The sequence below is a fragment of the Pleurodeles waltl genome, chromosome 6, assembly GCF_031143425.1.
Source record: "Pleurodeles waltl isolate 20211129_DDA chromosome 6, aPleWal1.hap1.20221129, whole genome shotgun sequence".
Classification (NCBI taxonomy): domain Eukaryota; kingdom Metazoa; phylum Chordata; class Amphibia; order Caudata; family Salamandridae; genus Pleurodeles; species Pleurodeles waltl.
In genome coordinates, this window is record NC_090445.1 from 226,393,338 (window position 1) to 226,411,255 (window position 17,918).

A 17,918-nucleotide genomic window follows, 5' to 3' on the forward strand; every position below is an offset into this window, starting at 1 on the left:
GGCACCCCCAGCATAAAACAAAAAAAAGGGGAACAAAAAAAAATCCCTGACGTATTGGTGCTTTCTGCCCCCAAGGTGGGCAGATGGGCCTAATAAAATAGGCCCATCTGCCCCCAAGGGAGGCAGAAATGGCCAATACTAATTTGCCCCGCTTTGGGGGGCAACCATTGCCCAAGGGGTGCCGCCAAACACACCAAAACACACACACATATCACATAATCCCTGGCGCCTAGTGGGTTTCGACCCCGCGGGGGCGAGATCGGCCAAAAACATGGCCGATCTAGCCCCAGGGTGGGCCGAAACATATAAAAAATGAGTGCCCCCAGGGCAGTGACCATTGGCTAAGGGGTCGCTGCCCAAAAACTTATTGAAAACAAAATCCCTGGTGTTCTAGTGGTTTTCGACCCCCCGGGGGCAGATCGTCTGAAAAAATGGAGGATCTGCCCCCGGGGGGGGCCGAAATAGGAATAATAATGGCCCCCGAGGGGAGCGACCCTTGCCCAAGGGGTCGTTCCCCAAATTAAAACCATAAGAAAATCCCTAGTGCCTAGTGGGGATTCCTGCGGGGCCCGCCTCTCTCCGCTCGTGCTGGAAGCAAATGGCTTCCGGCACGTCCTTGGCAGCTTCTGATGACGCTGGCACGCTGTGAGCGCGCTGACATCATCAGATTGCCGAGGGGTGGGTCGGGGGGGAAGGGGAAGGGATTCCCCTTCCATCCTCGACTTGGGGGTGTGGGCCGGGTGCAGGACGAGCTGGTCTCGTCCAGGGCACACGAGCACCCTGTGCCTGGACGAGACCAGCTCGTCTCGGGCACCAAGGGGCTTAATTAAGAGACTTTATATTTGCTTTAAACATTACCTTTTATTTATGTTAATAGTGCCGCTTCTCTAAATCCATGCTGATGAGAGTTGTCATTCTGTGCGCCCGGTTAAAGTAAAATTGTATTCCTTCTGCTTTTGTGAAATGTTCGTTTTTGGTTGCAAACTTCCAGGCACCCTATCCGTTACCCCATTTACTTTTAGACATGCAAAACAGCAGCCACTCTGGTGTGCTACAAGGCTAAAACATATTGGCAAAGACAATAGATCTTGAATATGTGGGACCTACTGGCTTTGCCGATTCTTGTTTAAAATCCTGATGGCGTCAGTTTACAAAAGTGGTCTTCAAAAAAAGTGGAAAAAAAAATGGGCCCCCACTCTGAATTTTTAGCAATTCTTCTATTAAATTGGCAGTGTTTATGTATGTCTACACTTATTTAAACATTGCAATTAAGTTCTGTTACAGTTTTAAAAATGCAATCAGATACACAATGTCAAACATACTATTCTGGCCAGGCAGGCCTTTCTAACATGGAAAAGTATCCACACTGTGATTATTAGGAGTGGGTTCTTAGTTATAAGTAGGACCCCTGGTTTTATGGGATTTTTTTTTTTACATTTCCGTCTGTTTTCATCCATATTTACTTTTAGGACATCTTACTGGTATTTAACTATATTTATTTTGTGCTTTGAAAATAAATGAAGTTGTAAAATGGTAAATTTCCACATTTATTAAACTGATGAACATGCACTCATACTTTGATGCCTATTGTGTTTGAAACAAATAATCAGCCAAATATAAAAAAAATTATACCACAGGTAAATATTACTATTATACTTTATATATATGTTAACATATGCTTATATTTAAGAGCACCTCAACCTGTTTTGACCTGCCTATCTATCTGCTCAGCTGTTGGCCTGCAATATACGAAAGACATCACGGTGAGCCTCCCACAAGAATCACAATTTTTAGTAATTTTCACTTTTAAAAATAAATGCAGACAGGAAACACATTATTTTCTGTCTGTAGTTATCTGTAAAAATCAGTAAAAACGGAAAACTGGAAGCCTTAGTTATAAGTGACAAAATAGCTAATTACGGCCCTTTACCGAGCAGTTTGCTGCTGCTCATTTCTGCCAGCTTAATACAAACCACTGTTATTAACATAGTGCTTGTTTTGGCCAGACCTTGGCAATCTCCCTGGCATCACTTGAGGCCCCCAAGTTTGAAAAACCCTGGTCTACGCATAAGTTGGCCTGCCAATTATTCTTGACATCACGGAGAACCATATAATAGGAGACCAACTTTTTGCATTTCCTGTTTAATAAGTAAATGCAGATAGGAAATCATTGTTTTCTGTGTTTATATGTAAAGGTCACCAAAAACGAGAGCCATAACCTTCATTCATTAGAAATTAACACATACAATAAGCCTGGGGTGCCGTGCCTCCTTCCTTACTACAGGCATGCCTTTAATTTTGGTCTTTTCTTCAGCCAACCTTAAGAAACTCCCATTGAAACTACAAGACCCAGAGAAACCAGCGACGCACATCCAATAGGCGGCCGGCATGTTGCCATGCGGCCGGTAGACTCGGATAGTAGTCCCTGATTAAAGATGGCGGATGACGGTGAGACAGCACTCGGGCAGCAGTCGGGGGACAACGACCACGACCATGAACACTGCAGCGACTGCGAAAACGAAGAGGAGCACAGCTACAATCGGGGGTAATTGGCACTGCTGACCGAGGCAAGGGGAGAGTGTCTAGTGTCTCCAATAGGGTTGTTAGCGAGCGGCTACCTCTGTCTAGCACAGGCGAGACGGTACCACCTCCGGCGCGCTGATAGGCTGATGCCGCCCTTATACCGGATTCTCGGCGCGCTGGTTAGCTGATGTGCTTGCCAGTTAAGCTTGTCGAGGCGTGGACCTAGGTTTCACGTTGAATGGGGTTCATACATGGTTTCTGCGATTAAGAGATAATGTTAAAAACGTGTGAACCCGGAGTATGTAGTCCCCTTTATCGGTGGGTTCGCGATGCACCAGCGCATGAAACGCATTTGTGTGTGGGGGGATGGGACTTAAACAGTATAAGTCATGGAGAAATAGAAAACAAATGTGACCAAAGCGCACTCTTTGTGCACCAAAGAAGCCGCAGTTTTTTTCCTTCACCTGGACAAAACTGTTCTGCAGTGTAGTGGTATAGCGCGTGGATTACAAGGTAAGTGCCCCTTATGTCCCGCAGTAGCCCAGGTTATAGAGGAGAGAGGAAGTAGGCCATGCTTCAACCACTGGGCCCTCCTCCCTGTCACATTCTATCAATGGTTGGGGGTCATGTGACTTCTTGCAAGGCGACTCGGTTTACTGAATATTTAGTATTCCTGATGGAGAGGGTAGCTAGTAGTAGATAAATTACTACATTGATTATTCCCCTGCCACCACATCACAACACTTTTTCGTTTTCTTGTTTCTTTTGGTGCATGATGTACTACTGAAAGAGCTTTCGTACCGTTTGTCGTCTATACTTTTTTGTTAACGGCGATTCTTCCATTTCTTACTACAGTAGCACGGGTTTGTGGTGTGTTTGACCACAACTTTTCAACTCCTAAAATGTACGTGGTTGCAGCATAGACAAGGAAATTTTACGGCACAATGCCCTTTAGCGTCATATTTCTTTAACATGGGGAGCCTTTCACCTGAGTAGATTAAAACATCACTGGGAGGCATTTATTGAAAGCGATACTTTTTAATTGTGAATTTAGAAATATTCGTGCCCCCACCCTGTCGCCAGTGCCATTAGTGATATAAAAGGAGAGAGACTGTCGTATGGCCTATAGCCATTTTATGCATGGAGAGGCATTATAGTCTAGTCAAACAATCTCAAGATTTTTTTTCTCAGTGTGCATACTGAACTCGTGTATTTGAAGGTGCTGTCATGTGAAAAAGGAGGCTTAGTGAAATTAAATATTTGACTATGACAACACAAGTTAGTTAGGTGGGGAAGCTGGGATGGAGCCCAGATTTTCTGATTTTAGTTTTGTAATTCAACCACTAGGTGAGTGTCCCTCTCTTCTCTTTTGCATCACAGGTTGGAAATGCCCCGAATCCTCATTCTCTCACTGCAGGTATTGCAGGAGGGAGGATGAGTTGAGGGGAAAAAGCTGACTCTGCTGTTGTATGCCACGTGTCCTTGTGGCTCCTAGACAGTGACTTATCTCTTCCTTTGTCAGCAGGAAACCTTCACATATGGGTGTTGAACTAAACATGCAGCATGTGTTTAAGATGGTGAAATTGAAATTTCACGTGTAAGTCGTGTTTGCGAAAAGCTGGGGGGTCTCCCTAAGATGGCACTCTGTGTTTATCAACATTGTTGATGCAGTATATGTTCAGAGCCTTGTTTTGGAACCTCGTTCTATTCTTTTCCTCTGTGTGATTCATAGCAGTAGAATTAAAGCCCTGTGAATCAATCAATTTCATTTTTAATTATCACAAATATATTAGTTGACCGCAAAAACATAAAGTTGTTACTGTACTCCCTTTTCTGCCATTTGTATAACCTTGTTGCCCTGGCAGTTTGTGTGCATTTATCCACAGGTTTCGTTTTTCTCAGTGTAGTCTAATATCTTTTGGTTTGATCTGCATAGAAGTGGGATTTCGGCATAGCGCTAAACAGTGGTACCTATCAGTTTAGTCAAAAAACTCAAATGTGTCTGTGTACAAACCCACATTGAGATTCTGTATCATGTTTTGTGTCTTGAGTGAGTTGTAAGGTTATGCTATTTTGTCTCATTTCACAAGGGTGAGCTATTAACCATTACCTGTTGGATTTCGTTTTTGGGGGTCTTGCAGTTGCCAACTGTATAGCTCTTTTGCTGTGTTATGTTGAGACATTTATTTATATTACACTGTATTGCCAGTGAAATTGGCTTACAGCATTGTCTGGTACAGATACCTAAACACTCTGGGATGTAGCATTGTGTGACAGACCTGAGTTTGTTTTTGCTTGAGTAGTATTGTCAGTAAAGTGGTTGTTTGTAACATTGGGAGCATTTTGCTATAGTCTGCATAAAGGTGAATGAATTTCTGTCCAACTTTATAATACCGGTCCCCTGATATGCCTTTGTAACAAACATTATTGTCCAGAGATTTTCATTTTTGACTTGTGTTTTTGAATCACGAGAGAAGTAATTTAGCTTGGTTCAACATTGCTGATCCAGGCCAATTTTTTTCCAGACAACATTTTTAACTAGCATTTGCAATGCAATAGGTCTCGCATTTGTTTGAGTTGGAGCTATTGGCATTGTAAATTCATAATTGGACTTTTCTTGCCACATAAATTGGTCAACCCTGCCTAATAATTTAATCTTTTCGTGCCATATAATTCCAGTGGCCGTGCATATAACTAAAGCACTTACATTTATCTTCTTCTTGTATGTGCAGCAAAAAAAAGAAAATGTTGCCATTTAGTGTCCTAATTTAAATCTGCCATGCTAATTCCAATAGAATACCACTTTCACCACCCCACCATCAGAGTTGCTGACTGGCTTATACAATTCCCCCCAAAAAGTCACAAGACAGCCAGAGAGGAGAAATAAACTAGAAGGGTCACGAAACACTTGAAGAGTGTTCAAACAGTCATAGTGTAATAAGGATGTTAAACTGGCCTGAATTAAAGAGAGATTATTAAAACATATTCAAATTTCATATAAACCTTTTATCATTAATAAACTTTTGGCATTAGACTAATACTCAAAACATCTCTTAGAAGGCACCATAACAAAAATATAATTTGTATGAAACACAGTCATGTAACCATATTGTTACCCCCTAGAGGCGATAACCCCATGAAAAAAAACAGGAGAAAGTAATGCAGTGTGACCATGTAGTTAGTCCCTAGAGGACGTTCTTGGGGCTAGCCAGCCTACTACAGTGATATTACAAACAAGGCCTTTAAAATACAACTTCTCCCAGCTGTAAAACAAAAGTTATAGCCATGAGAAAGCTTAAAAGACACTGAATGGTGGGAGGGGTTATTTTGGGCTCCCCATTAACATGTGAGAACCCAGAGATGATGTAGACAGAGCGTTTTGAAGGTGGTCCATTGTCCTAGGACCACAACAGGCTGAGTTATAAACAAAAATGTTCTGTAAAATTAATGCCTTGCAGAGCTTTATGGGGCTCGTTTTCGTGCCACGAATATTATAGTATGTTGACTTCAATACTCGGAACAACCCCTAAAGGACACCCCAATAAAAATAGCATTTGGAAGAAATGTGGTCTTATAACCATACAGTCAGTCCTTGGAAAGCATAATCACATGAAAAAAACGGGAGAAGGTAATGCAGTGTAACCATGTATTTAGCCCCTAGAAAACATGGTACATTACACATTTCAAAGCTAGCAGGACTACTGCAATGATATTACAAGCAAGACCCATAAAACATAACTTCTCCCAGCTGTAAAACAAACGTTCCAGCCGTGAGAAAGCTTAAAAAAGATAAACAAATCGTGGTAGAGGTTATTATTTTGGAGTTCTCACTAACATAGTGTGGGAACCCAGAGATGCTGTAGGCAGAAAGAGCATGTTGTTGTGAAAGTTTTGGTTGTGGTTCCGTTTCCCTAGGACCACCACAGGCTGAGTTATGAGCAAAAATGTTTTGTAAAAGTAATGCCCTGCAAAACATTATGGGCCGATTTTTTTTTTTTTTTTTCCCCCGAGTGCAGTGAATATTATAGTATCGGCTCTTGTGGCACAGTGGGAGAGCCGATTTTCGCTTTGAGGATTTCCGTTTTTCGTAAAGCATTCACCAGTTTCAAGTGTTTTTTAAGGAGAGACCCACAAGAAATTACCCTGATAAGGTAACTGTGAACAATGTGACCAGCACTCCAATACCACCGATTGAGTTCACGCTGGTGTGCCTGTTTGCACTGTGAGTGCCACGGCCACCGTGTAGCATGAAGGGGAGAGACAAAATAAATAGTTCACCCACGCTGAAGTATATCAGCAATCATACAATAATCCAGGTAACGGGGGCAGTCTGCAAGGCGTGACAAAAACAGTCTCAAGGTTGGACACACGTAAAGCATTTACAAATAACATCAAATTACTTTTTTTGAAAGGCAAGCCCAGGAATGAGTGAAAGTGATGGGCGTGGTTAAAAAGCCCACAATACTTACAACAGGTCAAAGCGTTAGCGCGCTTCACCTCAAAATGGTGGTTGTGTTGCAGTGATGTAATATTTCAGGAACCTATATAGTTCATTTTGGTGTCGGAGCATAGGTTTTTGAGGTCAAGTAGTTTTATAGAGACAGAATATAACTCCTCAGTGCAACCCATCCGCCATTTTACAAAATGGTGGGTATAAGGGAGGAAGAAGAGACCTATATAGAAATGAAGCAAATAATAATTGGTTTTAATCCCTTTATGTATACACCAAACAATGTTTATGATCTGAATATGGAAAAAAAATGTTCATCACTCCTGTTTTAGACACATTTTTATAGTTCACTTTATTTGTTTCGGCAATCGCTTGTGGTACGTTTGCAGAATGTTGAACATTTAAGAAGACCGTATCAACAAGGGCATCTTTTTTTTTTTTAAGCACATGTTTTGCAAGTACATGTAAATTTTGTGGTTAAAGGCTTTAGAAATATCATGGGTTTTAACACCCCATCAATATTGTCCCTACAAAATTCACACAGATCTTTCTGTACGTATGCATGATCCAAAATATTTACACGTTATGATCAAGTAGAACACTCTTTTATTGTTTCAACGCACAGAATATGACCTGGATGGAAGGTCACTTAGCAGAACTGATCTCTTGAACTCTCTGTACGGAAGATTGTTAAATGTGACAGAGCTCGTTTTCCACACATGCATAAGGTATCTTTCTACGTCTTTAATGTCACATTCTTCTTCTGTCTCAGTAAATCTTTTTACACACTCTACAGGTTCAGCAGTTAAAGCGCCAAGCTTTGTTCCAGTTTTGCTTATCGTGCCATCACCAGTAAGGATATGTACCTTGATAAGAACACTGGTCATGTCTGGGTCAAGTTTCTTGTACAGAATGTGAAGCGGGATTAAGGGTTTTTTCTCTCCCGTTCCGTAACGCATCCATAACTTTGACAACCCTTGACTTATGAGCTTTGCAACGCATCTAAGTAACAAAATAATGTCATTTGACAGTACAATAACTCGATTGGAACCATATCGAACAGCCCACTCAGCATGTGGCACAACATGAAGGTCAGCTTTGTCCATTTTGCTATTACGTTCTTGAGCAACATGGCCTGGCCCTTTTGAATATATCTCTGCAGGCACCAACTCCTCATTGACCATCATTCCACTTGCAATAATTGGAAATTCAGTGTTCACTGAAGCATTAGCAATGTTTTGGCAAGTTAACATCTCCCATTTCATCTTGTTCTATGTGATGACCAGAATTTATCAAGTTTTCAGTGAGGACACTTTTTCAAATTGAAATTCTTCAGGTGAAAGATTTTTTTTTTTTAGAGCTCTTGTACAAGTTTGTGCTTCACTGGTTTAGTTGCAGTATCACCTTCAAATAATGCGTTTGTTGGAAGAAGATGGTGCGACAGCATGGCCTTGATAAATTCACCCCTTTCTTTTGCCACATCCATCTCTCTGTGTGCTTGCTAAAGTTGTGTATTTGCATTTTTTTTTTTTTTTTATATATTTTTTTTTTAACCTATTTTGGAGTGACTGGTTGGACGAAACGCTCACTATAGTGATTAAAGCGTGGATGTTTAGCTTTAGTGATTATGTCAAACAGCTTTTTATCTTTCAATACAAATATCTCCTGCTTCAGTTCTGCATATAGTTTCGATGTTCCAGGACATCTAGTAGTCTTTTTACCGTTATCCACATATTGTTTGGTCACAAAGTTGTGTAGTCGCACAGGCTCAGTGACTTCAAAGAAGTTTCCTTGCTGCATGAAATGAAGATTGAAGAAGACTTTCATCATGTTCATTAAAACGTTCCCCTCTTTTTCCCACAAGTTCGTGGTGAGGAACAGTTTCACAATCGTATATCAATTTTGAATTTGCAACCTCTCTGAAAACATTGCAGATAGAAAGGACTTCATGGTAAACTAGCTGCTGTTGAGCAACATATTCACTTTTATGTGTCTGACCAACAATTCCCTTGGAGCTTTTCTGTGATCTCTGGAGTGTATGTTCCAGTTTCATATCTGGAGCCACAGCATTGAACCTTCCCTCTCTGTCTTTCACCACAAAATGTCTTTGGATGAATTGTCTGTAGATGTGTGGTTTTTCTACCTCTAGCTTCTTCACTCTTATCTCGGGTAGTTTTATGCAATCAAATTCGTGAAACACAGTAATCAGTGACTCCACAGTAGTCATGTGCAGCTCTCAATCACCTTCCTGATCAGCATGTACCAATTCTTATTGTTGTTAACTAGCGCTGTCATGTGTAAAACATTTCCCCAGTACTTGCAAAGTTCTGATTTTTCTTCACGTTGTTTGACAAACTACAAACTTGATTTTCTGATTTTGAACTGAGTGCATTGAACATTGACTGGTTTTGCATTGTCTTTTGAATGAAGTGCACCTTGTGGCTCGTTCACTTCTGAAATAAGATATGCAAAACCTAATGAGTCATTCTTGTTCCAGAACGCGCTCCAACGCAGTGTTTCTAGCCTCAGATATGATGAGCATACCTTGTAATGAACGAACATAATGAGTTCCAGTCAATATTGACTGAACAGTTTTGCTTCCAAAGATTTCAGCCTCAAGAAGTGCACCTTCTGGGCCACGTTCACTAAGGCAACTTTCTGCATACTGCAACACAACTGTTTTCATGTGGAAAACACCCATCATCGGATAAAGATCATCAAATTCTACTGGATTGCTCATTAAAATTTCAGCTACAATACAGAAAATGCCTCCATCGCAGAAAATTGGCAAGATAGGCTGGTCTTCAAGCTGAGCGTGCACATTTTTTTTAGAGCTGTGTATACTGTTGCATAGTTTGTGACTGGAGGTAGTATTACTGGCAAAAAAACAATCTTCTTCAGTGGGACAGTGTGCTAGGAAATCAGAGCATGAATTCCAGCCCAAGGAGAAACGGGCTTTTTTCTTCATCCTTCAGTCAGCACTGAATAAGCGATTAAGATAAGTTCAGTTAAGTCAGCTTTGTGGACCACAGCACAAGGTAGAAGAAGATCTATGTCCTAAGCCACTTTTAAAATTTCTGGTAGACTAGGACATTTTGATGGCTTTTAGTGATTTTGCTCATTTTGGCAAGGTAGTTGGGATATAAATTTGCAGCTCTTTTTATGCCTACAGCTGACACAGCTTGTTTTCCAGCAGGTACTTCATTGGTACAGTCTTGAAAAAGCACAGTGGCAATATTGTGTGTACTGAATGTTCCAAACAAAGAAGAGCTGTCTTCAAACTCAAAATTATCAAGAGCAGCAATTGTAAATCCTTTCCTGGTAAAGTGACTTTGAAGTGGTGTGCTGTTGGATTCACAAGGTTTTACAGCATGAGCTGCTAACAAGTTCTTGCTCCAAGCTATGTCATTATAACTTTTTGATACCCCAGTCCTACTCATTGAAGTGATTAGCTCTCAACTCTTGCACGTGTCATAGATTGCATGGGCATTCGTCATGTGTAGCGGAGTTTTCTTTTGCTGTCACTTGCACAGCATAAGCCTGTTGATTCATGGGATCGTCTTCCAGTTCTTCACTTATATTTTTAAAGCCATCATCAATGTTGACTGTTTCTGTTCCAAACTCAAGAACTTTAGTTTGTAACCATTTTGCTTTGCTGATATTAAACAATGATGTTAAAAATGTTATCTTAACATCAGGCATTCTTGTTGACTCCTATGATTTGCAGAGCTCTGGGGCATCACAACATTTTTCATTAAGTCCAAAATCTAAATCTTTCAGGACACTTTTTAAAATGCGTTCTGCTGATTTTACTGCATCCTGTGATTTTATTTTGGCTGCAAGCACTTCAGGAGTCAAATCAGCTGAGAACACTATACTTGGCTCATTCTTTTTGTTAGACTAACAAAAACGTTTTCTGTCGGTGTACATTTTCACCAGAAAAATATTAATTTAAATATTCTGGTTCTGTACAGTTTCACCAATGTTGACCATTATTTCACTGAGTGTGAGCCTGTAGCCAGCACTCGAGTGGCATTAAAACTTAATTTGCTTTTTCAAATAGTGCAAACTTAACTGAAGGCTGACAGTTACGTTGCTGCTGGGAGCTCATTGTACATTCATATTTGTGAATTTATGCATACATGCAGTTCGGCTGGGCATACAGATCTGTTGCAAATACATTCACCTCACTGCTTGGATCAGCTACTCGGCTGAAAACTTAATCTTGGACAAAACTAGCTTCGGATAAAAACATGTTTGCCCTTTGAGACTCACATACTCTGTACTTTGTTCTTTCGTCAGTCCCTTTGGCCTTTGTTCTGGCTTAACTAAATAACACATTGAAGATTCTCTGCTTTCTGATCAATTGTTGCAGGTGGACAAGGGGCAGCCATCGATCTTCTAAGTGGGTAGACATTGGGTTTTGTTGTTGCTTTCTCAGAAGACTCAGTTTCTTGTTGTGACTCACTGATTTCTGCTATTTGTTTTGACAATTTCCCCCCCCCAGGCTTTTTTCTATTGTATATGACTTGTATCACTTGTTGTTTCAATGATAAAATATTTGATCCTCTTCACCCACTAGTGTCAATCCTTTGTGAACTTCGTCTTGACCTATTTCTGCAGCATCTCAAACTCTCTTCTGTGCAGCCACAGTTGTTGTTAGGTTTTCTTTTGGATTAATTTGACATATGACACATTTTTCTTTGTTGGAGTCCTCAGATTTTTGTAGTTAGCAGCACTCTGTCAGGAGATAAAGATGCTCTGCTACCACCTGCTTCGCTCATGTTTACTAATTTGAATCAACGAAAACCTGAAACAAAAACAATATTAAAATACGTACCAATATGGTGGCTAAAACACATCATTATAGAGCTGCTGTTTTGTAAAATGGTGGAAGGGTTGGAGTTATTTTCTGTCTATATAAGACTACTTGACCCCCAAAACCAATGCTTTGAAACCAAAGTGAAGAGTATGTAGGTCTAATGGCTCCAGAAATAATACATCATCACTGCAGCACATCTGCCATTTGAAAAAATGTTGCCCAGAAAAAAGTGGCCTGAATTAGCAATGTATACTCAAGCTGAATTACTTCTTTAATGATCCAAAAACACAAATCAAAAATGAAAATCTATGCACAACGATTTTGTTAAGGAGGTATATCAATTAATCTCTGTGACTGTTGGTTACAGTAGCAAAGTCCTCTTCCCAGTCTTTAATTACTGTGCATTTGCTCCTGTGGGAGTTTTACCTAAGCTGATGTGAAATTTCACAGCTCACCAATAAGACTTCCTTTTTGTGCTACACCTCCCATCATTGCCTCAAAAAGGAAGCCAGGCATCCATATATATATATATATATATATATATATATATATATATATATATATATATATATATATATATAATCATTCCTGCTAACAAAGGTACTCAGCCAGCATGTGCAAGTGAGAGTTTTTAAGTGAATTTTATCATTTATTTATGATTGGATCTGCTAGAGTGATTTCCCTGGGCACGTTTCCCGCTTCAGAAGACCCATTGGAGAGTATTTTACTTTTAAGGCTTGGCACCTGCTTTTGCGGTTGCATTTTGGCATGGAGAGTGCCATTCCAACACTGTTTATCCGAGGGGACTGAAAAGTTATGATTTAAGCCCAACCACCACCTGGTTCAAGATGACATTCTCATGAGCCGTGCATTTTAGAGTTCCTGAAAGTGCAGAGTTGGTCCAGTGGTGGCTGAAAGAGGACCGTGAAACCCACTAGAAGCTGAAGCGGGACAGTGTCTGTTGAGGTCCTCCTGACCTTTACATGTGGCTGCCTGGTGAACAGCAGTGCTGAGCTGATGTTTGTTTCACTGAGCACTAACATTCAGAAAGCTGTACTCGTATCTAAAAATTAAGAAAAAGCAGGTAAAACTAGATAAAACAATTGCCTTGCTCCATTCATTTTAGTCATGCTGGGGCTGATCCCAGGTTTTCTGGTTTCATTTTTCGATTCAGCCACTAGATAGGTATATCTTTTACTCTTTTTAAATCAAAAGTTAATGCCATGTATTTCACTCTTTGTGCATGTGGTTAGAATGTGGATGGCAGACAGAAGCTACATGAAGGATAGGATCGTTTTGGGGCTTCAGCTTCTCTCCCAACTCATAGCACTTATTGGCAATTAAAGGGACAAGAGCGTAGAACGAATACTATTAGCAAACAAATTGCTGAAGCTGTTGCAGCACAACAGTGCAGGACTCCTTGTTTCAAGAGTCATAACTTTCTCACTGCCCCATATTTCAGTGAGGTGACTAGGATACAGGGTTTTCTCTTCCTGGCGTTATATCAAATGATTGTTGGTTACAGCCCTGATTTCTTATCACATACTTACTACCACTGGTCGGCTTGTTTTAAGTTCTTCCTCTTTAAAAAAATGAATAAATAAAGAAGCAAAGAAATATGTTGAGAAAGTGATTATCCAAGAGCACATTCTAATTTGTCACAGGGAAGCCAAGATTAATCAAAAACATGCCATCTGGTTTCATAGTTTCCATCTTGCTCGTTACATAACAACTGGAGTGTGAGTGGTTCTGATAGTGAGGGTTGGGAACATATCTCACCAAAGAAATGCTTGTGTGCTTTTAAATCTGCTTAGACCTTAAATACAGAGTTTACAACTAGCATATTTTGGCAGTGTGATAAAGCTAGGATTAAACATAAAGTATCCTAGTTCTATTGCCAAAACCTTTCAAATATCTCATGGCTAGCTGTGGAGGTTTGGTGTTTGTCTGCCCACCTCAATGAATCGAACACACTGATGAGGGTCTTTGGCAAATGTGTTTTTCATAGCACTCTGTAGCTTAACTGAGCTTTTTTTTCTTTTTTCTTTAATCACTCCTGAAGTCTACAGATAAAAAACCTAAAGGCATAAGTAGATTGTGAGGCATAAGATTCTATTTCATCCTAGTTCAACAATCCAACTACTTCCTTGGTGCACTTGACTCCTCCACGGTTACGATAGCAAGCAGGCAAGGCTTAAACCAAAGTGCAAAAGATAGATAGCAACTGGGATAAAGCATAACATTGTACTGTCAAATCTGTGGCTCTTCTAGACACTAGAGGCTCAGTTTATAAGGCGGTAAGAGATGAACCCCTCGAAATAACTCCATGACCCACAGTACATCATATACATGCCTTACGTCTCCCTGCGCCTACCTTAAAACCCCAATTCTCCTGGCATCAATGCAGCCCTCAAACACACCACAGACCACACCTTTTGGCCCCTGGGAAAATGTTTGAGTACACATGGTATAACCAGAGACTACTGTCAAGAGGTACCCCTCCTACCAATGTTCTGGCTACAGGTGCTGGGTGCTGACCTGGAGCACAAGTGAGCACAGGGGAGTAGTCCCGGGAGCAAACAACATCATTCAATGGGAAGGAGCTCAGAGCAGTTCAGATGGCTCTTCTGCATTTTTCTCCGCTGGTGAGGGGTCACAGTGTACCGGACAGACAGTCTGGTATCTCTCACACACACCAGCCATCAAGAGGGATCATAGGTGCACACACTGACCTTCGATTAAAAAGATTTGTATAAGGGTGGAGAGCAATGTCCCATCTTGGTGCACAGTTTATTCTAGAGAAGGAGAATTGCCCTGTAGGCAGTAGGACCAGGTTTTTCGCCTCCTCAGTGTCTCTGACCTTGACATAGTTAATGTTCCAACAAATATCTTTAAAGTTTGGGGTGCTGGAAATAGATTTAGAAGCTCCAGAAACAATGCCCTTCTGCCACTCTTTTGCACTAGGTCTTTGTTTAGAGGCATGGAGAGTGGGTGCTCTCTTTTCCATTGTCCAAGCTTCTCCTTTATGCATTCCCTCCCAATCCATTATTCGTGAGGGTGTTATAGAAAATTCAAGTCGACTGGGTGGATGTCCTATTGTGGTTGCATCGTGGTTCCCTCTTCTTCAGCTGACAGTGCAGGCACATAGGGTGTTACTGTTGTGTCCTTAGCAGCTGAAGGGCATTCCTCTGATCCACCTCCAGCTAGAGGTATGGCACTTTAGACAGTGAATCTGCTGGCCACTGACTGTTCCCTGTGGTGGAAGCATTAATTCAGCAATTCATGCACCCATCAATGTTAAATTCTTATTCCCAACACTAGCATAAGCAGTGTGTCTCTAGGACTGGGAGTACTACGTCTGCACACCCTTTGTAGTGTGTGTGTGTGTGAGTGACTAATTTAGACTGCTTTGTTCTATACCTGGCGATTTTCTACTTTGTGCTCTGTGCATAGCAATTATGGCTTTTTGGAGTCCACAGCAGGGGTGTGCAATTTAACAATATCTACTTGTCCATGAGTCATAAATCTAGTTGTCCTGTTAAAAAAAAAAAAAAATCCACTTAGGAGGCAGTTAGTGTGGCAACAAATTATGGCAGCAATGCCATTATACAGGACCTCTGATAATAGCCTCTCTGATTGTGCCAGGGCTCATACGGTAGTATGGCATGAATACTAGCAATTTCCTTCTTTTGCCACCTTTCCACAGATCACATACTGGGGCTGGAAGTAGAGGTGAGCAATAGTTCCTGGGATGAAATGCCCTTTATAGTCTGTGCAAACCTGCATGTTTTAGGGGTTTGCTCCAGCTCTTCTCTGATCTTTTCTCATACTGAGAAAGGTTGAAATTGTACTTCTCACAAGGGCAGAAGTAAAACTTCTTCCGGGTTTGGGTAAAAAGTGATTGGAGGAAAGTGAACTTGTAAATGCTCAACAGATATTTGCATGAGCAAATCTAAGCATGCGCACTTGCTCGTGCTGAAATCCAGTCCCAAAATATTTTCTAGTAGTATGATTTTTCTGGCATATTTCTGTAAATTCTTGTGAATTCATGAACGCCATAAATCTGCACTAATGCAAGGACATATACCATTGGTACACTTTTGTGACTTTTTCTTCAAGAATTGGGCCCCTAATTAGGTCTGACGTTAACCAAGACTTTATTTTTTTTTTTTAAATAAAATTCTATCTATATATTGGCTGGCTTCACTGTGAGTGACAGCATTCTGCTGTTTTACAAGCAGTATATGTGCACGCAAAGTACTTTTGTTCAGTGCCAGGGACTACTGAGCAATGTGTGCTTTTTGAGACTAAAAAATATTTTTCCTTTTGCCAATGTTTGTTATAATGGTGCGGCTCCAGCAGCTCCCACAACAACACATTTTTGCAAAAACCATGTCAAAACAAGACACGGATTGACAAAACCAAAAGGCTGACCACAAATGTCAAACCATTTTGGCTTTGCCAATGCTTGTTTATTTTCATGTTTCCCATATTCCTGTTAAAATTATTACACTGATTTTCAATTATGAATATTTTAGCATGCATCAACACATTTTACGAATTGGTGCTTTAAAGAAATCATACCTAAAATTTCACAGTAGTTAAGTAAAACCTTTTTTTTCCTAGTTGCATTTCTTTTTTTTTTTTTTTTTTTTTTTTTTTTTTGTGAGCTTTTTATTTTGAAAGCACAGATTGAAACTTGCTTTCAAGCTTCTTCAAATATTTGCATCTATTCGGAGAGTGTTCTGGGAGCATTATACTTTAAACATTAAACTTTGCAAGCGTCTGTACACATTGTTAGGATGGAACCACCCTCAGTAGTGCAGTCCGAGCTTATATTTCCTTAGAGTGCTCACCCTAACAATAAAGACATTGCAATAATAAGCCATAATTACAGGCTTGGACATTATTAACATATGGACTCAAATATTAGCTTAACTGCAGACAGTGCCCTTCCCTGGTCCTTGATGTGGTACTGTAAATTGGCAGCCAAACGGTTTGTATTCCAGAGGGTTGGGACTACTTTTCTGCAGGACAACATAAACATGAAAACTTGACCTTGACCCTAAACAATATGTCCTGGGCATCGGGCTATAGGAATTCCACAATGAAGTGCAGGGCTGTGCATGTGTTTGTAGTGAGGAATAGCTTTCTGTTCAGGTCCTCTTGTTCCATAGTTCCCATCTTGCTCATTACATAACAACTGGAGTGTAAGTGATTATGATGGGGAGACTCTGGGACAATTCTCACCAAAGAAATGTCAGTGTGCTTTGAAACACATTCAGGGTTTGCTTAGCTAGAAGAATCCGCCACTATACATTGAGGAAATTGTTCATTTAATTATTGGTCAAATAATTCAGTTACTTGGGTGTAATAATGTGAACACACAGTACTATCTTGTAGTAGAGCGGAAGCAAACATTAGGGAAGGGTGAGAAAAGGAAGCTGTTAACTATGTTTTATTTTGTTGCCTTGGTTTACTTCATACTAGCCGATTAAAAGCAGCCTTGTTTTGCACTTCGGAAGAACTTCTCTGCATATTGGCCTTCTCCACACACTGAGCACACTGTGTGTCATTAGTCAGGATAAAGCTGCATGTTCCTCTTGTATGGAGACCGTTTTGTAAGCCTGAGGTCTTGCCCTCCATTTGCAAGCTGAAGATGAGAGGTGGTAATGGCCACCAACATCTGATGTCCGCTTTTAAGGGCAATGGCTTTCCAAAGGCCTTATACCCAAGCTATATAGTAAATCAGAGGGTTACAATGGTGAACATTTTGGGGGATCACTGTATTGCATTATTGGATGTGTAGCTCTCTCTACATAGTAGGGAAGTGTTTACTTGAGAGATTTTATTTGTTGTGATCATATGTGGGAACCTTCTCGATATGTGAGTGACCAGTGAGGTGCTCTGCCCTGACTGCTATGTCTAGTAGGGTGATTGCGGAGGAAAAGGTGTGAGACGTGTGCGAATTACCAATAGCTGGCAGTTATAATTTACTGTGCAAATTCCATGGTAGGTTTCATGGCTCATTCAAAGATCTCTGCCTGCTCTGCTTAGGCAGAGGGAGGAAGTAAGGTTAATGTAATGGGTCAGGGGAAAAAGGTAGAGATCTACCTGGATGGT

General features: G+C 40.7%; 1 protein-coding gene across 1 annotated transcript in view; it reads left to right on the forward strand.

Moving 5' to 3' along the window:
• The first annotated feature begins 2,391 nt into the window (after nt 1–2,391).
• NMT1 (N-myristoyltransferase 1) overlaps nt 2,392–17,918 on the forward strand; it is a 104,817-nt gene continuing 89,290 nt past the window's right edge. Inside the window, exon 1 of the mRNA XM_069237950.1 lies at nt 2,392–2,545. Coding sequence (XP_069094051.1) covers nt 2,436–2,545 — 110 coding nt within the window. The 5' untranslated portion in view covers nt 2,392–2,435. The remainder of the gene's footprint in view (nt 2,546–17,918) is intronic.